We start from the raw sequence: 22,479 nt of genomic DNA on the forward strand, positions 1-22,479 counted from the left end.
CTAGAATGAAACATCCAACAGACAATCCAATGAACTTCCAAGATGGCAAAACAATGGAAGAAGGAAGGAAGAACAGCTGTCAGAGTTAATGATTGACTGCTCCTGCTTCACACGTCAGTCTTCAAAGTGAAAGTGTTTCAGTGAGAACAGAGAGGAACGCTGAACATGGCAGACAGATGGCGAGCTCCAGGGTGAGTGAGAGCTGGATTAATAATCTGGAATGATGTTTAATCTCCTGAAGGAAGCAGCGTTCAGTGAACTCTGTCATGTTTCATCTCCTGTCACCGTGTTGAACTGAGTTCACTTCAACTTCCTCTGTGTGTTTTCAGAGGCGAGTCAGAGGACAGAGATCCAGGTGAGAAATCACTAACTCGGGTTATATCACACTGAGAACCAGTTCAACAGGGTGTGTGTGTGTGTGTGTGTGTGTGTGTGTGTGTGTGTGTGTGTGTCGGAGGAGGCATGGGTGAGTGACAGACACATTTAGCCCCCTCCAGGCTTCATGCTTCTGAGCTTTGACCACAGGTCTGGACCTTCTTATATTGTGGTCATTTTATTTCTTGTATATTTATTGTTTTATTGTATTTTTATGGTTTTACTGCTCACATCTCATGGTTGAGATTTTTTATGCCGATTTAAGTGCAGCAGTTTGATTGTTTATAACTGTGTTTATAAAGTTCTTTATGTATAAAGTTCAATCAAAGTGTGTGTGTGTGTGTGTGTGTGTGTGTGTGTGTGTGTGTGTGTGTGTGTGTGTGTTACATGATAGGTTGTTGTTAAAATGTCAAAAAATCTATTGAAAGACTTTTTTTTTTCAAAAAACTTTAAACCATGAAATTAAATCGACCCCTTTAGGTTTTTGCAGAAACAAACCGATCTCATTGGCTGAGACGTGGCTGAATGGCAACGATGTCTGGTGGAAACTATGACAGTGTTTTCAGTGTCTGTTTCCACGACAACGCTGCTCAGAGTCAGAACAAACTACTTTTAAAAACTGGCTCCCAAAGTGAAACTTTTGAAAACCACTCAGGATCTAAACAGGTGAAAACAGAACTTTCTCAAACCCTCGTGTCTTTGTTGATCCTGGAAATGCTGCAACTGGACCTGGACCTGGTCCAAGTAGGTTGTCCTGGACCTGGTCCCAGTCCAGGGTCTCCTACACTCCTACACGTAGTTTTAAGGTGCGTTCACACCGGACGCGTTGCAAGCGTCACGGGCGTCACTGACGCCTCAAAGTTGACGCGTGTAAAGTGTGGAATTCGACACGTGTTCAAATTACACACGACGCTTGCAACACTCACGACGCGCGGCAGCTCGTTGGCGGGAGTGGGAGGAGCTTCTGTGTCCTGTCTTCATGTTGACAATAGCGGATCCCATCGAGGCACTGGCTCGGCTTTATTTAATAAAGAAAGCCAGAAAACAGCGTCGTCAGGGGCCTGTGCAACGTTTTTGGGTTCATTCCATCCTGCAGCGGCGTTCGCAATTTGGCGAATTTCACCATTTGCTCCAGGAGCTGCGTGAGGACGAGGTTCGCTTTCAGCGGTACTTCCGCCTCTCCCGGCCCAGTTTGACGTACTTCTGGCCCGCATCAGCGCTCTAGAGATGCGCGGATTGTGGTTGCACCCGCGGAGCCCACGGATAACCGCAGATCGGGTGACGTGTCGAAAAATTAAGATTTTAATTACAATCGGGCGGGTTGCGGTTGAAGCACTCAAATGAAAAAAAAAAAAAGCAACTTGAATACATCGAAACACTATTCTGCAGATGCCGGGCGGGTTTGGTTTTGAAAATTGATTAAAAAAAAATCGTTAATTTGGGCGAATAGCGGGCAGATGAAAAAATGAGCCATCGGCGCATCTCCGCAGGCCTGTTTGACATGTCGGTTTCAGGGAGAAATCTGAGGCTCAACAGGATAAAACGTGATTGAATTGAATTTATCTCAAATATAGTGGCCAAATTCTTCATTGAGAACTTTGTTTGAACTTACTGTAACCCTTTGTTGTCATTTCGGGTCTCTTCTTAAAAGCTACACAATCGAGCCTCAGATTTCTCCCTGAAACCAACATGTCAAACAAAGCCTGCTTCCAGAGAAGGGAAAATTAAAAATATGTCATAAGACTAAGCACGATACATCATTGTAAAGAACTTGATCAGGGGAGTAATATTATGCCAGACCTGAAGTTTGAATTTGCTCCTGCTCAGAGATATTGACCTTTGAACTTTGACTTTGGTGCTTCTTTTAAAGCTTCTATTTTGACAATGAGAAATGCTGGAATCATGGGACCAGCTGTTATACAAAGCTCTTCAACTCCACTATCCTGTCAGGTGTGACTTGATATTATCACCAGCAGGGGGCATCGCGATATGTGGTAAAAACTAAATTTCACTTATGTATATCAGTTTCATTTGAAAAAACAATCCAAAGAAGCATGTTCCTCATCACTCTAAACCCCTAAATGTACTTATTTTGTATGTTTTACTCTTCTACTTAGGGATAAGGGGTATTTTGAAGATAGAACTACAAATTGTAATGGCGGGAATGATGCAAGTCTATTTGATGAAGTCACCGATTTTGTAGTTCCGTATGGGGTTTGAACGTAGGGTTACGTTTATGAGCTTCTGAACGCCAATAAACCGTATGAACAGCTGAACATGTGCTACTGGTAAAGTGTAATGCGTGTCTGATGAATTGAGTGTGAAGAAACATCGATCTGGATTTATTTCTGTGATTTGCCAGCAACTGTGTGACTGCTCATGTTGCTATTCCCGCGAGATCTTGTGTTCTCGCGATACCGACTGTCCCGCTCTCTGGATCAATGGTTTTTGTCCACTGACAGTCTATAAGATGATTTTGGCGCAGCGTCCCGGGCAGATGTGGAAGCACGGATGATCTGATGCATAAACCTGCCGAACAGATGTGCACATGAGAGGCACGCTGCGGGTTATTGTGCATGTCAGACCCCGTCTTGTTTTTCACTACGATTCCCATGATGCATTGCGGTTCGGTCACGTGAGCAAACAGAGCCTGCGTGCTTGTAGCTAAGCTAGCCGCTTCAAACAGAACTACGAACATAAGGCTCCAGGCACATTGTCCTCTTCTAACCTGTCAGTCACCAGAATCCCACAGTTTGTCCTCCAGTCTCCCAACCGGGGAGCCCGGCGCGCGGCTGCACAGCCCAGTCGCCGCCTGCTGTGACGAGTGGAGCAGGGGAGCAGCTGAACCGGCTGCCCGCGGCTGAGCTGTCGGCAGCCGGTAACCAGTCGTAGCTACTTCCTGTGCTGCATGTCCGTTCCTCCCTGGTCAAACTCGCTTTGTTATGTCGCTTTGCTCACTATTGAACACATTTGAACTGAGAATGTAACCACGTAGATCGCCAATATGTATTTCCACCATACAGAGAGTGGATCATTTTTTTCTCCCCTTTTATATTTGAATGGATACTATCGTGATGTTTCCAGCATTTTGCTGTTCAGCAGTGTGGGTGCACACATCTTTAAAGTTACCTTCAGCGTGGACAGGACAATAAAACAGTAATGCTGGCTATTATTGGAGTGTCTGGATAAAAGAAACAACAGTTTATGCCTCGTTTAATCGCGAGGGGGGCGTGGCCAGGCGACTCTCACTGAAATGTATTAGTTTAAAAAGAGTGACGTGGGACACGAAAAAACTGTGCAAATCGTGCTCCCGGACACGATGCAATAGATTAATTTACGTGACTCATAGCACGAATTGCCGTGAGACTGGGTTGGGAAATAGTGTTCTGTCCAAACTAAAGGCCCTGCTCTCCATTGTTAATGTTTAGAGTGTATTGTTCTCCGTGTTCTCCATTGTTAATGGTATTGTTCTCGGCGGTGTCATGAGAAAAACAAACAGCACCAACTAGTGGAACAACACAAGAACTACATTGTTTTCAGTGTTTCTGTCATTTCCATATAAACAGACGTCACTTTCAAAATGTTTCCATGTAAATTAGTCCTGAAATGTTTTGTTTTGTTTATTTCCAGCTTCTTGGAAGAAGTTCTTCATCATCCTGACTGGAAAAACAAATGGAGTTCATCAGTCTGTTGTTAAAAACTTTAAATCTTTGGGTCAAACTGAGGCGAGGTCTCCTGAAGACGCTGACTACTGTCTGGTTTTCTGTCCCGTCTCTCATCACTCTATTCGAGTTGGAACAGACGTCAGTGAGGCCATGGAGCATCTTCCTGGTGAGACATGTCTTCACTAACGTTCCTGATGTTTTACTTCCTGAGACATTTGGGGATTCGTTTTTTTGCGACTCCTCTTGTTTTAGCATCATCCCAGACTGTCGGCTTTTCAAACCAATGGAATTAGATCAATAGATCAAGTGTCGGTTCAAGGAATGTTCCACAAGACTGTTACCTGGGCTGTTAGTTAGAGGAGGAAGATGCTCTATAATCTGGATGTTGATTCTACCTGAAGAAACATAAATCACAAAAAGAAGCATCATGCAGAAAGCTCTTACAGATTTTAAGCTAACGTCTATTGAATCATGCTAATGCTAGTCATTATGTTTCCAGCTGGTAAAGCAGCCGTTCTGGTGGTGATGCATCACACCTTCAATCCTGATCAAGTGATTCCTCCGAGCCGCAGACTGGTGACAGACTGGAGAGTCCGACTGACTCTGGACTGTCTGTTCTACCACGACAAATTGCTTGAATGTAAATTCAACAGGAACATGGAGACCAGCATCAAGACGTTCTTCAAAGCCTTACAGTCACAGGTAACAGATTTTTTTCCACTTTCATCCTGGATTATTTCAGCTTCAGTAACATTTTTCTTTGACAGTGACTGAAGACTGTTGCCGAACATGATGTTTGATTTAACCTTAACTGTTGCTAAATAAAGGAGGCTGAAAACAAAATAATTTTTATTTTAGTTTTCAAACACGAGACAACTCAAATGCAAAGAAACATCAAATTACATTAAAGTCACCCAAATTAAACAAAACGTGAGGAGGCTTGTTGGTGAGAAGGCTCTAACTGTATGGACTGTACGGACTGGGACGGAGCTCCAGCTGTGGCCGTCCTGGAGTGTCGGTCAGAACACGACTTACAGCCAGGACGGATATTCAGGTGGAACTTGAGGAAGGACAGGGTCCATACCAACCGACCCCGACTGAAGACAATGATGAGACAGAGACTGGTGTTTAACTGCAAGTATTTAACAAAATCAGGCTTGAACAGAGAGGAGGGTGTGGTTCCTTCAAGTAACTGAAAGGAGTACTCAATTACCTTAATATATGACAAACACTGTAACTATTGCACTTATAACTAGAAATTGGCACTCAGAGAGCGCAGACCTCCGCCACAGCTCAAATCACTCACCAACAACCATAAGAACACCAGATATAATCACACAACATTGTGATCGGAGCAGAGCGCTGCAGCGTGCGGTGCCTCTCTCTCTCGCCCTCGCGCCCTCTCTCCCTGTGTGTGTGTGTGTGTGTGTGTGTTTATCTGAAAAGGAAAACCGAAAAGCAACATAATTTATGTTATTTTACTTCATTTTAATTTGAAAATGGACCGGATTCTCCCATATTTTCCGTTCCCGACTTCCTGTGTGGTGCGATCTGCTGTGTCCAGCTTTACAACTGGCAGTGCACGGCGCGAGGCTCGCGGAGAAAATAGAGAGGAGCAGAGCGGCCGCGGTCCACAGCGCGAGCCGCTACGGACGCGGCGGTCCCCCGCGTCTCCTGTATGAACCGTCAGATAGGTTAACAGGGGCGCCGATCGGTGTGCGGCGCTTCCACTTGAGCGTTGGAAGCGCCGCGTCCTGTCTGAACCAGGCGTTTGTCGCCCCCTGTCGGCGGGCCTGCCCAACCATGTGAAAGACTCCCTATCTGTCAATGATAAAGAATTGTTTAAAAAATTCCTGGATCCAGACAGTGATCCAGATCATCACCAAAATGTAATGGATTCTAAGTTAGCCCAAGACCCACCTTTCCACTAAGTTTCATTGCAATCCGTCCATTACTTTTTCCATAATCTTGCTAACAAACCAACCAACCAATAAACCAACAGACCGGCATGATTACAAAACCTCCTGGCGGAGGTAATAAGCCAGACTGTCATTTAACAAATCACACGTAGATTACCTACAATGCAGTAAGCACAGGCCTGCTCCGGACCGCACATAGCATGGAGCATTAGCTTAGCTTAGCTTAGCTTAGTTTAACAGTGCACAGGCCAAGGCTGCCAGGCGGCTGAAATATCTGACAACAAATCTCCTCCAGAGATACAGAACAAACTCACCAACAGTCACAGACTTACGTCTGTCATAAAAAAACAAACCCTTCTGGTGGGATAAAGACGGGGTTCTCCACTTTTGGAAACAGTTCAGTGTGAGACTTTAGAAGCTGAACTGTGAAATATCTGGTAACAGCAGCCTGTGTTCATGTGGCTGCTGTCTTTAATCTCCAACTTGTTACACAGACTGTCTTTCATGGCCTGTACAGACTCTGCCATCATAAGATCACAATGGATCTAAAAATATTTCCCAAAATGTCAAGTTTCTGTGAAGTAAGACATGAATATGTGAAAGTAAATTATGAAAAGAAATTCCTCAAACTATTTTCTCTTTTTAAATACTGTCAGCAGTTTTGTACCATTTCAGTTTAGTGAATGACTGTTTCTCCTTTGAAGCGAACAAAGAGACGCGCTGGCAGTGTGGACTGAGGAATGTTTCATGAGGCTTCTGATCTGAAAAAAATCTCATTTTCATTTTGGAACTTGAATGCACCACCGGCGCACGGCGTCCTTCACACAGTTCACTAGAGAACTGGACCGTCCGTCCCTGAGAACCTGTCCCGTTCTGTCTGAGGTGCACAGCGTGAGATCACATCCTGTCTAGTCTGGCTTCATCCAGATCAGCAGCTGCACCTGATCGAGAACAACAGATCCCTCCGGCTGTTGTCGGTCAAGATCATTTACTGATGTTGGACACTGACTTCAATTCAAGAATGTTTCAGAAATTTCATCATAGGTACTCCAAGTCTGCCAGGCTGTCTTCTTCCTTTCCTCAAAAGACAGATACAATGTCCCCGCAGTGAATACATGGAAGATCAGAACTCCACTGGCTTTCTGAGGGCCGGTCGCTAAAACCAGCTCATGGACTAGAATCCATCATTCACTGGTTCCTGGTCCAAAGGCAGTCCACATATTCTCAAGACCAAGGATTTGGAAGGTTGGCAGTGCAGATGCTTTAGAGTTACCCTAAACATCATTAAAGGGCAACTTCGGTTTGTTGACATCTAGACCTTTATTTCTAGGTGTGTCATGCTCATATACTCACTCAGACAAACATCGTGCAGCTCGGAGTCCTTCAGAAGTTATTTAGATCCAACCGATGTAGCCGCACTTAGCGGGGGCCACGGCAATGGAGCTTCAGCGCGGGACATAATCTCTGCAAAGTCGCTCATTTCGGCTGTATTTTTTCCTCCATCGGCGCTGGGTTGCCTTTCGGTCAGAAGGGGGGCCTCCGGCGGTGTCCCGCGGCCTGGCTTGGAGCGCGCATCCGCCAGGCGGCGGAGATACGCTTCCTCCCGGCGAGGAGAGAGCTTTGGCTGCGGCGCGGCGGGTCGTCGCGTGTCCCGTGGCCGGCGTGAAGCGCGCATCCGCCGGGGAGCGGAGATCTGGATTCTCCCGCTGAGGACAGAGCTCCGGCCGCTGCGCAGCGGGCCGTCGCGGAGGGCACATCCGCCGGGGAGCGGAGATACGCTTCCTCCCGGCGAGGAGAGACATCCAGCGGCCGCGCACGAGCCGTGCATCTTCGCCGGTGTCCGGAGCCTCCGTGGAGCAGCTGAGGGCCATTTTCCAACTCTGCCCCTGGAAGTCAGACGCCGGGGCACCGTGACAGCCGAGGCCGACTCAAAGTGCCTCTCTGCTGGGGAGAGGAGCGCCGCAACGTTCCCATCCGAGCTAATTGTGGCTAAGTTAGTGTTACGGCCCGGCTCAAGACCGCAACAAAACAAGGAGGGGACAGGACAACGGCAGAAGTTTTAAATAGTTTATTTAATCATTAATTAGGTTTCTTCTCTTTCATTAAACTAAAAGCTGCAAATACAAAAAGGGTATCAGTGTGTTGTCAGTATAGATGAGAGCAGAGCGCGGTAAGCTGTAGTGCATGTTGTTTGCAATCAGTAAATGGAATCACCGGCAGGTGAGTGTGTGAGGTGTTGTAAAGGTGCGGGTGTGCGTGCGGGAGATCAGTGTAAATGTGTGTGTGAGCAAATCAGTTAGTTAACCTGAAAAGGGCGGCGTGGCAATCACAAGGCATGGCAGCGTCGGTGGAGGTTGGCAGCCCGGGGAGAGAGCGAGGCAGAGCCAGCGAGCCGCAGCAGGGAGCGAGCCCCAGAAGCGAGCTCGAGAGGCGAGCTCCAGAAGCGAGCTCCAGAAGCGAGCCCCAGAAGCGAGCTCCAGAAGCGAGCTAGAGAGGAAGGCGGAAGCCCGGCTTTTAACAGGGGCGGCCGGAAGTGGCGCAGCCCCAGGACGCACTCAGCTCCTCCCACTCATGAGCTACCACAGACCACCAGCAGGGGGGCTGTCACAGTTAGCGAAAACTGTCAGCTGACTCACCTGAAGACGGTAGACGTGCTGACTTTATGATAACACTGGCGATGGATGAAGAAATATAGCCGAAATGAGCGACTTTGCAGAGATTATGTCCCGCGCTGAAGCTCCATTGCCATGGCCCCCGCTAAGTGCCGCTACATTGGTTGGATCTAAATCACTTCTGAAGGACTCCGAGCTGCATGATGTTTGTCTGAGTGAGTATATGAGCATGCACACACCTAGAAATAAGGTCCAGATGTCAAAAAACCAAAGTTGCCCTTTAATACAGTCAAACACTGGGCATTGTCGGAAGGTGGAAAGACGTTGCCCTCCGCAAAACCACAGAGGCAGCAGAAAAAGCCTCAAGATGGCTGTGGTTAAGAAGAGGGGAACCATGGGGGGCAGAGTAGTCAAGTAGCCATCTGGTCACAAGCTGGGGCCTGATCACCCCCAGCTGGGTCGCCTGGAGGAGAGCGTATGATGTTGAAAGACCCGAAACACTCGATGAATCCAGGAACATCACTGAAGTTGTGACCAGAAGCATCATAAGATGTATGAACTCACCAAACAAGTGAAAATATCTCACAAATTGTTTTCAGACGAGCAAAATCCAGTTGAGCAGACTTCAAAATAGATGCCAGGGTCCTTCAAATCGGTCACAAACAAACGTTGAGCTGATCAGGAAATTTGTTCCACAAGTCAGGGAACATAATGCTTCTTCACTCTGTTTGATTCTGGTTCTGGTTCCACACAGTGGACCGGTCCCAGACCACCTGAGGGGTCTGGATGCTTCACAGGGAACTCATGGATCGAGCTTATAATTTGGTTAAAGACCGTTCAGGATTTTGTAGACCAGCAGTAAGACTTGAGAACCTGTCATGTGACTGACAGGAAGCCAGTGTAGAGTTCTCAGGGCCGGCCTGATGTGGTCCAGGTTCTTGGTGTTTGTTTAGACTCTCGTTACAGTAATGGAGCCGACTGAAAATCAAAGCTTGAACACGTCTCTGTCTTGTTTGGACAGGAAGCTCTTTATTCTGACTCTATTTTCAGGTTGATCTCTGACACATTTTAATTATTTTCTTTCTTCTTTTTTTAATTATTTTGATTCATTAAAAGCCTTCACTCAGTTGTTTCCATGAAGCCACGCCCACTTCCTGGTTATCAGTCACTGTTAATCTGTAGAGTTTTTGGACGTTTTGTTCATATTGTAGAAACGTGACGTCCTGACAGCTCTGGATTTTCATCTGAACACTGAGATACATGATTACACTCTGTTACACTCTCTGCTGTCCACTCTGACCCCTGCTGGTCTGGAGGACTAACAACACCAGAACAACAACAGACAGAGACTTCGGTCTCTTAAAGGGCCGGAGTCCATTTTTCACAACATTACACATGATGAATGTTTCACTTTGGGATTCACTGACATTGTTTTTATTCTTTCTATGATCCCAAACACATCTCAACCCGCTGGTCCAAACAAGAAGAAGGGCAGTAAAGCTGTGTTCACAGATATGATGAATGCAATGATCCCAAAGATATCAGGGAATGACAGTAGAGGAGGAACTGGTTACCAGAGAAGTACTTTCAACCCAGAGGTAAGGAACCTTCTGTCCAGGAGGAACTTCAGGGTTCCAGTGTTCTTCCACACTTTGTTAATAGCTGCTGATGTTGACAGATGTTGTCTGGTCTGATCACATCGAGGAGCTTTTAGAAAGTTCCTGTAGCTTCAGACCTGATATCCAATAATCGATACTGATATTGTTATCAATGCATGTCTACTTTTTATACTTTTTGAACTTGACTTTGTTCGATTTTTATTGAAATTCACACCTTAGTTTCTCTTCTCGTTTCAAGTTTCACACTTTCTTTCACCACTCTGTATTCACTGTATAAGTTTCCTATATTATTTTATTTGTTATATTTTTTATTATTTCACCTCACATATTTTGTTCCTGTTTCTCTTATGTATTCCATCATCTTCTAGTTTTTAAATTTGATTTCCACTCCATTCTGATATACTCAGTTATCATTTATTTAATTAGAATCTCCTCCCTTGTGTTATTGTTTTTCTCTTAACCATTCATGTTTAGTGAAATTTATCTCTTGTATTTTGTCTGCATATTTCATTTGTACTTTTTTTTACCATTTAAGTTTTGTTCCAACAACGTTTTTAATTTTTTGATTTATTTAAATTCACTGTTTCCATGAAGCCATGCCAACTTCCTGCTTGCCAGTCAGTGATAGATGGTTCAGGTGTTAAATTTTATATTTTGCATTTGTCTGTGACACGAGTAGTTTTCTTTGGTTTGTATTTACTGTTTATGGTGCTGTTATGTTTTTACTTTCCTATTCCAGACATCTCCACCTGCTGGTCCAAGTGGGTCAGAGGTTGTTTCATGGTTTCATGTCTTGGAGCTGAATGAAGAAATAGAAGCCCTGAAAATACAAAATGCTGAATTACGAGCCAGACATGCCCAAGAAATAGAAGATTTGAAAAACCAAAATGATGAAATCCTGAAAGAAGTCATAGAGCAGACGCAGAGAGGTGCTCTTCCTGTCCAGTCCTGGTCCAGTGATGTTTCAGTTCCTACAAACATTGAAGGAGAACCTGGATCCAAGTATCATCAGGACACTTTCAGCAAGAAGGTAAGAACTCTCTGTCTGGGAGGAACCACACAGTTCCAGTGTTCCTTCCCACTGAGGTCTGTTCATTCAAAAGTCCAACAACGCTCTACTTGCTGTTGATGGATAATGTCATGAAATCTTTAGATTTGTCTGTGACATGAGAGCTTTACCATGGTTTGTATTTACATTGTTCTTCTTGCTGTTGTGTTTTTACTCTCCTGTTCCAGACATCTCCACCAGCTGCTCCAAGTGGGTCAGAGCTCATTTTACTGCAGAGGATCGAGAAGCTGCATGAAGAAATGGAAGCTCTGAAAACTCAAACTGCTGAAGAAATGAGAGTCCTGAAAAAACAAAGCGTAGCAAAAATAGAAGCCCTGAAACAACAAAATGCTGAAGAAATAGACGTCTTGAACAAACAAAATGTTGAAGAAATGGGAGCCCTGAAAAAACAAAATGCTCAATTACTAGCTAGACATGCTGAAGAAATAGAAGCTTTGAAAAACCAAAATACTGAATTCCTGAAAGAAGTGATAGAGCAGACGCAACAAGGTGCTCTTCCTGCCAAATCCTGGTCCAGTGATGTTTCAGCTCCTACAAACATTGAAGGAGAACTTGGATCCATGGGCCATCGGGACACTTTCAGCAGGAAGGTAAGAACTCTTCTGACCAGGAGGAACCACACAGTTCCAGTGTTCCTCCACACTGAAGGCTGTTCATACAGATCATCAGAACAACAACTTTCTGGTCTACCTGATGAAGATGATGATGATGATGATGATGGTGATGATGATGATGATGATGGTGATGGTGGATGAAGTCATGTCAAACTCAGCAGGTTGTTTTGTCCAATTGTTCCCAACGTCCTTTTCCCCTGGAACCCTCCTAAATGTGCTTCATAAAAGGTCCCTGCCCCACTTCAGGCCATGTTTCTCTTCTGTCCAGCATCCTCTGACATTCTTTCATGAACAGTCGCTCTGTCGACCAATCATGATCAGTTTGTGTCCATTGATTCAGTGATTGTGGAAAACATGACAGCACTGTACAGTAGGGGTGTGCTGATCTCGCAAGATTAAATCATGATATTTATCATTTAAATGAAAATCTGTCTGGCGGGCAGAAGCCTGTCAGACTGTGAGCAGGCAAGTAACAGAGTGGACACCTTGCCAAACGTGGATGATGAGTGAGTTTTCCTGGCAAATTCCAGTCCAACGGGACAGGAAAACAGCCAAAATGTGATCAAAATACAATTTAAGTCGGTCTCCCAGCGTCCACCAGAAGCTCTTGATGTTCTTTGTTTTAATAATGCGCCATCTTCTTGAGTTGTGTTTGTTAACAGAGTGCAGTGGAGTGTGGAGCTCCATGTCTTCGTCTCCAGTAAATCTCTGGCTGAGTTACAGAGTTACAGCACCCCCTAAAGGCCTGGCATATGAACTACATCGTTTTGAGTCGTTTTTATGATGCAGACACATTTAAGCCCAAATTATTGCTATTCCAGGCAAATTTAGACTGAAAATTATTTTTATTCAACCAAAAAGTTTTTTTTTATTCATCAGATATGACAGGCATTTTCCAAAAGTTGATAAGATGATGTACAAGAAGCACCATTATTTGGGAAAAGAACAGCTTTTATTTACATTTAAACAAAAAATGTCATGTCCAGAATTATTTACATCCTTATCAATAATTTAAATAAAAGTCTTCATGAGCTAGTACAGTAATCAAACACTTTCTGTCATTAATTTTTGACCATCTGTCTTTTGCAATAGGCTCCAACTCTTGTTTTCAACATGTCCTCCATTTAGTCCTCATAGCCTGTCCCTCTAAAGAGACATCTGTCTCCAGGGGGACACTACCATTTGGATTTTAGGGTGTTTCCTCACTAGACCTGTGCACAACATGCACCTTTATTGTTCTGTGATGGTTAAATGAGAAAAGTCTATTTTTGTCATTTTAGTTTTCTTGAAAGTAACGTGGAAATCTCGTCTTGTGAGCTGATTGTCTCGTCACACCCCTACTGTACAGTCTCCTAAAACACAGCTGTGGACAGAGTCTTTGGACCTGCCTTTAAATAACCTGATGGAGTAGCTATGACCCTTCCTCCAATCCTGACTGATCCTGGTTGATGGACCAGTGAACCTCCAGTTCCACCAGAACCTCCAGCAGGCAGCTGGATCCTTCAGTCCAAAGCTTCAGCGTCCAGTAAAATGGACGTAGTATTTTAAATGAGCCTCACCCTCAGGTCTCTTGTCATCATTCCAGAGTTGACACAAATCTCCATCTCCTCCATACTTCATCCACATCTTATATTTACTTTTTCATGACCTTCCCCCAGTAGTCAATCCCTCTGCTGACCTTGGACAGTCCAACCTGTCCAGAGCAACAGAAACCTCAAACTAAATGTAGATTAGTAATAGAACAATGAGGAAACCTGAGACCAGCAGCACCGACTGGCCTCTGTAACCTTCTCATCTTCATACCTGGTCTGTTTCATCCATCCATCTTCAACCGCTTGTCCAGGAACGGGTCTCAAGGGCAGCACTCTAAGCAGGGATGCCCAGACTTCCTGTCCCCAGATTCCTCCTCCAGCTCTCCCAGGAGGACCCTGAGTTGTTCCCAGTCCAGCCCAGAGACATAGTCTTTCCAGTGTGTCCTGGGTCTTCCCCGGGTCCTCCTCCAGGTGGGACATGCCCAGAACTCTTCCTCAGGGAGGTTCCATCCTAAACAGATACCTGAGCCTCCTCAGTTGCTCTTCTGGATGTGGAGGAATAGCAGCTTGTCCGGACTTTTAAAAGTACCTTTATAAAATTTTGATTTGTAGATGTCGCCACTGAATGGTGTTTAGCACATAAGTTGTCTCGTACAACTCAAGGAAGATGGAGGTACAAAACATTTGGCCTTTTTCTTGTAAAACTCCACATTTCACTGTAGTAGGATGGAGGTTATATTTTTCTCTTCAATCGTGTAAAAATATTTCCGTTTCCTCCTCTGTCCAACCGTACCACATCATCTTTACTTGAACAGACTGGTCACACAGCGTCAGACGTCACAACACTGACATGTAAATGTGGATAAAGCATTTCCTTTACACTTATGCAAGATACTTCTTGATCAACACGCCTGAAAAACCACCTCAGGAGACTGTAGAAAGTTCTAGGGGTCATGGAAATGCAGCTATAGAAAGATAAACACTCTTCTCTCTTTGACAGGTGCCAGTCATGGCAGGAGGACTTCCTGTCAGGTATGTTATCTTCTGCTTTATGAGTGTGGGGAAATGTGAGAGAGGCGTCTGAGAGGCTGCAGCTTCATCTGCTGTCACTGTGTTGAACTGTGTTCACTTCAACTTCCTCTTTGTGTTTTCAGAGACGAGTCAGAGGACAAAGCTCCAGGTGAGAAATCATCAACTCTGTTTTTAGCAGAGACAGACCGATATGGATTTTTCAGGGCCGATACCGATTATCGGTCGTCAAGGAGGCCGATAACCAATATTTAGTGCCGATATTCACTTGAAGTAAAGTTAAAAATATTGGTGTCAAAATTTTGAATAGTGCAAAGTCTCTCGGGCTTCCATAGCTACTTCCTGTTTTTTTTGTTTGTTTTGTTTTTGTTTTTCTTTTAAAAAGAACATATGTATTTATTTATTTACTTATTTATTTGATAGGGACAGTGCATAAACAACATGTGTAAATATGCCGGAATGTAGCCATGGGCTAATTTCCATCCGTAGTCCCTAAACAAGTGAATGTGACAGTCAACAAAGTAAACAAAGAAAACAACAGGGAATCAGTAACAGGGCAGGGCAGAATACAGGGGTCACAATACACCACAATAAACAATCATAGAAATAGACAAAAACAAGGACACCACACAGAGACAATTCTCAACCACAAACCCGGACAAACAAAGGTTTGACCTGAACAAAGGTTGCCAAACCAGTAAATTCATCATCATTGCAATAAATAAAATTATAGTCACAAGTTAGTTATTACAATCTTTAAAAATCATAACACAGTATATTCTCTAAAATACTATGTAAACTTGAGGCAATCACTCAGACAATCAAGAAAAGAGAACACAAACAAAAACAAAAGGATACGAGAGAGGTACGAATGAGTGAAAACAGGAAGACAATGTCACTTGTTTCAGTGTTTTTTCCCCTGTAATGTGTTAAATTCAAGTTGAATAATTGCAAATTAATACAATTCAAATATGGTAAAATCTTGGTGAACATTTAAAATTGACTGAAGTTACAATTCTTCACAATTTATGTTTTAAGAAAACGATAGTGTCATATTTGCATTTTGCATCTTACATAAAACTCAATCAGGCATTTAAAAGCAGTGTGTTGTGCAGTTTTGTTCTGAAATTACTGAAATGTAAAGTGCAATGCCAGTTTATCCAGGGATCTCTTTACACAGAAGCAGTTGAAGCATCAAAAATTCAGCTTAAAATTTGAAGAATCTTTTAGAAAAAAAAAGTATGCATTGCGTCAAGTTTGACTTACATGTTTTTTTATCATACATTTTCAGCATCTTGGAAGAAGTTCTTCATCATCCTGACAGGAATAAAAAACGGAGCTCATCAATCTGTTGTTAAAACCATAAAATCTTTGGGTCAAACTGAGGCGACGTCTCCTGAAGAAGCTGACTACTGTCTGGTTTTCTGTCCCGTCATCGTTGAAACGGAAATCAGTGAGGCCATGGAGCATCTTCTTGGTAAGTAATGTTTTATCTTGTGTCACTGATTAGTCAGATCAAAGAACAGCCTTTGGAGAACCACACTGTATAATAACTGAAGCTTCAATCGTTAGTGGAGGAAGATGCTCTATCATCTGTTATAGGCTGTTATAGGCTAGTCCAAAGTGTGTTGGAGGTGACGTCGCATCGAGGCAGAGGCTGTGGATGTGATTTGCAGAAATGTGTAATCTTCATGTCTTGACTATAAATGAGGATATCTCGTATTATTATGCACCTGGATCAAGGACTTCTTAACCAACAGACCCTAGATGGTGAGACTTGGCTCCCATCTTTCCTCCATCCACACTTTGAGCAATGGTATACTGCCTTATTACACCGACCCCATTGGATTACCAACAGTATTTGTGTATTTGCACTAGTATGGTACTAGTAGTATGATACAAAGCTATTTGTCACTTTAAATTACATTTTTATTTTTATTTGTGGACATTTTTTTTATCACACAATTGCTGCACTGACTGCTCTGCATGCTTTTTGAATTGCCCCTTGGGGACAAATGAATTTTTTTTTTTATTTGAATTTGAATAAGAAAACAGTATTTTTTTCGTGAACCATCACCACTAACTCACATGGCCACATCGCCAGTTTCAGCTGTCACATTCAGGGAGGCGCTTATGACAATAAAGTTAAACAGACACTTGAAGACACTTCAGAGACAGGAAATACACTAAATTCCTACCAGATGTGAATTATTGTTATCTTATTCACAGCCAGCAGATCCCTTGTTTTGTACACTATTTTTATATACAAATTCTTCTGAGGCCACACGCTGGCGTACTGATTATTGCCACAAGTAAGAAGGTGCTGGGCTCAAATATGAGCTGGGATTAGGCGCCTTTCTTTGTGGAGTTTGCATGTTCTCCCTCTGTGTGCATGCTTTTTCTACTTGTACTCTGGCTTTCTCCCACTATCCAAAAACATGCGTGTCAGTTTAATTGGTGACACTAAACCCTAGGTGTGAATGTCAGAGTCCATGGTTGTCTGTCTCTATGTGTTGGCCCTGCGACAGACTGGCATACTGTCCAGGGACCCTGCCCTCACTCAGAGTAGCTGGGATTGACTCCAGGCCCCCGCCACCCTGAAAAGGACAAAGCAGCATGGAGAATAAATGATTGAATATTTATTGTGATCAACTGTACGTCTTTGAAACAATCTCATGTCTTTTTATTAGCACTGAGTGGGACGTCACAGTTTCATTGTCCTTTAAGCTCAATGACAATAAAGAACAAAGTATTGACCCAACAAATCTTGATTGGCACAGTACAGTAACAATGATAGCACAACAACAGTCCCCCATCATCCACAAAAAACAACTGTTGAGCAAATTCATTTCCCCCAACGCAACAAACACGCCAGGAATTAGCTAAAGGTTTGTAACAGTATTGGTACATGGTACCAGCAAGTAGCTAAAGGTTTGTACTCTTGGTTAAAGAAGTGGTATTGGTACATTCCTATAAGGCTCTGTCCATCACTGCAAATGCCTGATGACTTTCCTGAATAATAAGCTAAATATTACTTGTTATTCAGAGAATCTGTACAGAAAAGGCCAAAAACAAGGACTAATGACAAAGAAGAAGAAGCAATAAAAGACATGAGAACCCTAACTCTGGCTGCAAAAAAGAGAAGCTAACATCTGTTGAGTCATGCTAATGCTAATCATCTTTTTTCCAGATGGTAAAGCAGCCGTTCTGGTGGTGATGCATCACACCTTCAATCCTGAGCGAGTGATTTCTCCCAGCAGCAAACTGGTGACAGACCCGAGAGTCCGACTGACTCTGGACTGTCTGTTCTACCAGGACAAATTGCTCGAATGTAAATTCAACAAGAACATGGAGACCAGCATCAAGACGTTCTTCAAAGCCTCCCAGTCAGAGGTAACAGATTTATTTCCACTTTCATCCTGGATTTTTTCAGCTTCAGGAACATTTTTCTTTGATAGTGACTGAAGACTGATAGTTGCTGAACATGAATGTGGTCTGATGTTTGATTGAACCTTCAACAGCAACTGTTAAAGGTTCAACTTTTTAATCAAAAAATGCTGTTTATGGTGGTACAGACTGGTACAGGTTGGCCCTGAACAGTACTGGTATGAGCACAGCTTTTGTGTTCTGTCTCCTCCATGGGCTGTAGATATGGGTGGTCTCAAAAAATATTTCATTTTGATTAAAAACAGAAATAGCATTTAAATGAATTTTAATTTTGTGGGTCATCAAACAATTTACCTTAATTCTTTTTTTCATTTTTTGGGATTTAATTTTTTCACCTCTATGTCCAGCAATTCAACCCGCTCAGAGCCAAAGCTGCTTCTTCAACCACCGACAGTCTGCATGTCGTTTTCCGAGACAACAAGCAAGTGTTTCTCAGAGAAGAAGACGTTACTGCAGATAAACTCAGTCGCATATTCCAGGTAAAAATGATTCCACAATAAAATTCATGAAGGTTTAGCTCACTGCTGACTAACCTCTGAGGTTAATGCTAATGGTTGTGAACCCAACTCCCTACCCCCAACCCGAACCAGGGTTTGGGCCCAATCCCAATTCTCTGCTTAATCCTCACTCCTCAACCTTGATCCTCAATCTCAAATTAAGTGCCTCCTCAAAACAAGTGTTAAGGAATGTAAAGTCACTTGGAAATGGGACAACCCTTAAAGACAGTTACGTCCTTGGACCACAGGGGGCAGCACTGCGCAAGAGGGTAGAAGAAAGCTGGAAGTGCAGTGTTTCCTGCAGGAAAAAAGCTTTGGGGGGGTTTCGGACCGTCGGGAGGGTGCTAGGGGCTAGCGCGACGCTTCTTTGGACCGTCCGAAGGAGAGAGAGAGCGCACACGCGTGGAGCGTTGTTTTTTTTTTTTTCTCTCTCCACAATAATTTTGTAATAATTAGGTCAATGATCCATAACAACGTCCTTTATAACTGTAAGTAATGCGCCCTGCATTAGAAATGTTTAACATTTTGAATGTGTGACCTTGTTAATAAATGCATTCAAATGAATTTTCTTGATTTCTTTCTAACAGCCTTTGTAAATATTATCTGTGATAGAAACTTAATACAATTACTCCAAAAGTAATATACAAGATTTTTTATTAATAAAATAACAGCAAAACGAACTATTTAACAAGCATTCTGGATTCTCCTTAACTCCAAGGTAGGTCTCGTAGAATCTCAAAATTAAGGGAGATAACGCTCCTTAGTCTCGCTCCTTTCCTCAACTTGTTAAGGAATGGGACAGCACTTAACTTCACGGGAGCGCGCATTTTGAGGAATGAGGAGTAAGATTGAGGATTAAGCAGAGAATTGGGATTCGCCCTTGGACTCCCTAATCCCTACCTAAAAAAATCCTTTAAAAGATCTTATGGTGATGAATCCAGGGCTTTCCTCGTAGGTCAGATTTGCCCACCGTGCCTGCAACACCTCCGGTTCTCCAAGGGTTGAGCATACGCTGCTGTTTCTGTTTCTCTCAAGCTAAATGCTTTCCACAGAGTCTTCACCACTTTCTCTGACATGAATGATGTAGCGCTGCCAAGTGTGAAGTGCAACTTGGTGGTAAATTGTCCTGAGACACTGTGGAGATAGATGTTCCTGGCTTGAAGTTCATGTGAACCCAGCCTGTTTGAAACTTCTCTGAGGTCTTCAAGCTCCACTAAGTCCCAGGGAAATCTGGTGTTGTCACTATTAATTCACCTGTAAAGGTCTTGATGAACGGCTGTCAAACACTGGAAGTGATGAGAACCCTTCTGCACCGAATTTCGGCAGACTTCATCAGCATGTTCACTGACAGAGGAAAAAGTTTGGCACTGTGCTTCCTTTACAGTGATTGTTGAAGGGTTGGAGAAATGTAAATATGTTACCGTATTGGCCCGAATATAAGACAATATTTTTTCCAGGAATGGTATTCTCAAAAATGGGGTCGTGCTATAATCGAGGACTACATGGAGCCAGAGTTCCGGTGAGCTGTACTGCCTCTGCTTGCATGCAGTGGCTCAGCCGCCCCGTTAGGGGGAGCTAGTGAGTTGGACAGAGTGTCAGCCTGCAGCAGGGTGAGAAGAAGACTGAGCAGTGTGGCTGGTTTTTCTAAGGTTAATTTCAAACAGCGCATCGAAGATATCTGCCTGTAAGTGTTGGAATATACTTAGTTGATGTTCAGGATAGAGGTGAAATTGATATTTGTGAGTTGAGCCGTTTGTTTTGAAGTTTCAATGCAGATGCTAATTCCGTTAGCATGTCAATGGTGTTTCCTTTAATAGTTAGCATTGAGCTAGCGGCTTTGATTTTAAATACTGACTTGTTCATCCAATATTCAAGGAGAGCTAAAATTATTAATGTTCATGAAGTTGAATCGAACTTGAATTTGATAGTTATAAAGTTATTTAATAATAATAATAATAATAATACATTTTATTTGTAATGCGCTTTACATTTCAAAAGAAATCTCAAAGTGCTACAAAACAAGATTAAAAACAATTCTCGGGCAGAAATACAAAGATCAGAAAAAAAAAAAAAAAAAAAAAAAAAAAAAAAACATAACATATTAAACATATTAAAACTTCAAGTCAAGACCAAGATGGAGAAGACAATGGATCTAATAGGCCTTTTGAAACAATAAAGTCTTTAGGCCTTTTTTAAAGGTTTCCACACTTAGTGGGGCCCTCAGTGTCCCAGGGAGAGCATTCCACAGCCGAGGGGCCACTGCCTGGAAGGCCCTGTCTCCCATGGTGGAGAGTTTAGTCCTGGGTTGTTGGAGGCAGTAGGTGGAAGAGGAGGAGGAGCGGAGACTTCGTGTGGCGGTATGGGGTGTAAGTAGTTCGCGGAGGTAGGACGGGGCAGTTCCATGTAGGCACTGGTGAGTGAGGAGGCAGACTTTGTAGTGGATTCTGTATTTGATTGGCAGCCAGTGGAGAGTTTTGAGTATCGGTGTGATATGATCGAATTTGCGCCTCCTCGTCAAGATCCGGGCAGCACAGTTCTGAATGTGCTGCAGCTTTTGCAGATTCTTGCCAGGGATCCCGACGAGGAGGGCATTGCAGTAATCCAGCCTGGAGGAGATGAAGGCATGGACCAGCCTCTCAGCGTCTGGTTGGGAGAGGGAGGGGCGGAGTTTGGCGATGTTTTTGAGGTGGAAGAAAGAGATTTTACAGAGGTGGTTTATGTGGGTTTCAAGAGTGAGCTGAGGGTCAAAGATGACTCCAAGATTTTTAACAGAGGATGACAGGGAAATGTTATGACCAAAAATGGGAATACTGCTGAAGGGGAGGGACCGAGTTTGATGTGTTGTACCAACCAAGATGGCTTCTGTTTTGTTGCTGTTTAATTGAAGAAAGTTTTCAGACATCCATGCCCTTATCTCCTCCAGGCAAACACAGAGTGCTGGTGGTAGAGCTGAGGGGAGTGCGGAGTCCATTTTTATGTATAACTGAGTGTCGTCAGCATAGCAGTGAAATGAGACATTGTGTTTTTGAATGATATGACCAAGGGGAAGCATGTATATGGAAAAGAGGGTTGGACCGAGAACTGAACCTTGTGGTACACCACAGCTTACCGAATGGGGGAAAGACTTGGATTTGCCGAGTTGCACATATTCTATTCTGTCCGTGAGGTAGGATTGGAACCATTTGAAAGTGGTTCCAGTGATACCAATCACTGATTGGAGGCGATGGAGCAGAATGGTGTGATCGACGGTATCGAAGGCAGCTGACAAGTCCAGTAACAGGAGGAGGGATGGTGAGCCCTGGTCCGCAGCCATGAGTAGATCGTTCATGACGCGGACCAGAGCTGTCTCTGTGCTGTTTGCAGATCGGAAACCAGATTGAAATTTTTCATATAAGTGATGGCTATGAAGATGGGAATGTAGTTGGGCTGCAACCACCTTTTCTAGTACCTTGGAGAGGAAAGGTAAATTTGAAATAGGCCTGTAGTGAGCAAGGATTTCGGGGTCGAGAGAGGGCATTTCTGCATTTAGTAGTGAACTGTGTGATTTATCATACTGTCTTCCAACAGCAAAACATTTTTGGTCATCAAGTCTCTCTGCCACAATGTAATAATACACAGTGATTATGTGTTCATCATCCAGCAAAACAGTGAAGCCGTTCCTTTCCTTCACTTTAGTGAACTGCTCTGAATAATACAGTTCTCCTTTGATGAATGTTCTACTGAATATTTTCACAACCATATCAGAGGTGACGGAACATTTCTCTCATCGCCAGTATCTCCTCACCAGTAAGTTTTCGTACATAGTGTAAACCAAGGGTCACAACTTGATCTGCTACTCTTTTAAACTTTTTCAGCTTCTTCTCACCAGTCAAGTTGTTATGCAGCTGTATACATCTCGGCACAGCATGTCTCAGTGCACTGTTTTTCAAAAGAGGCAACACTTGTCGATATGTGAACTGTCTCATTATTTGTATGGGAACACACTGGGTGCCATGAAACATCTTCAGTATCTCCCCATTAAAAGACTCAAAGACGTATCCCGAATGTGCCCACAAAGGTCCCCAGTTTCTCTCAGAGTCTGGCAAATGTAGACATAAATGA

At 43.5% G+C, this 22,479-nt stretch overlaps 1 protein-coding gene across 12 annotated transcripts in view; it reads left to right on the forward strand.

The window, feature by feature from the left end:
* LOC115402422 (uncharacterized) overlaps positions 1-22,479 on the forward strand; it is a 654,628-nt gene that overhangs the window by 244,726 nt on the left and 387,423 nt on the right. For 11 of the 12 annotated variants that reach the window (XM_030110961.1, XM_030110960.1, XM_030110966.1 and 8 more), the window contains 2 exons: positions 14,406-14,437; positions 14,560-14,585. The exons of the other annotated variant lie outside the window; for it this stretch is intronic. In XM_030110961.1, the coding sequence (XP_029966821.1) occupies positions 14,406-14,437; positions 14,560-14,585 (58 nt within the window). The remainder of the gene's footprint in view (positions 1-14,405; positions 14,438-14,559; positions 14,586-22,479) is intronic. 12 annotated transcript variants of the gene reach the window in all.

Source organism: Salarias fasciatus, chromosome 15 (assembly GCF_902148845.1).
Source record: "Salarias fasciatus chromosome 15, fSalaFa1.1, whole genome shotgun sequence".
Lineage (NCBI taxonomy): Eukaryota > Metazoa > Chordata > Actinopteri > Blenniiformes > Blenniidae > Salarias > Salarias fasciatus.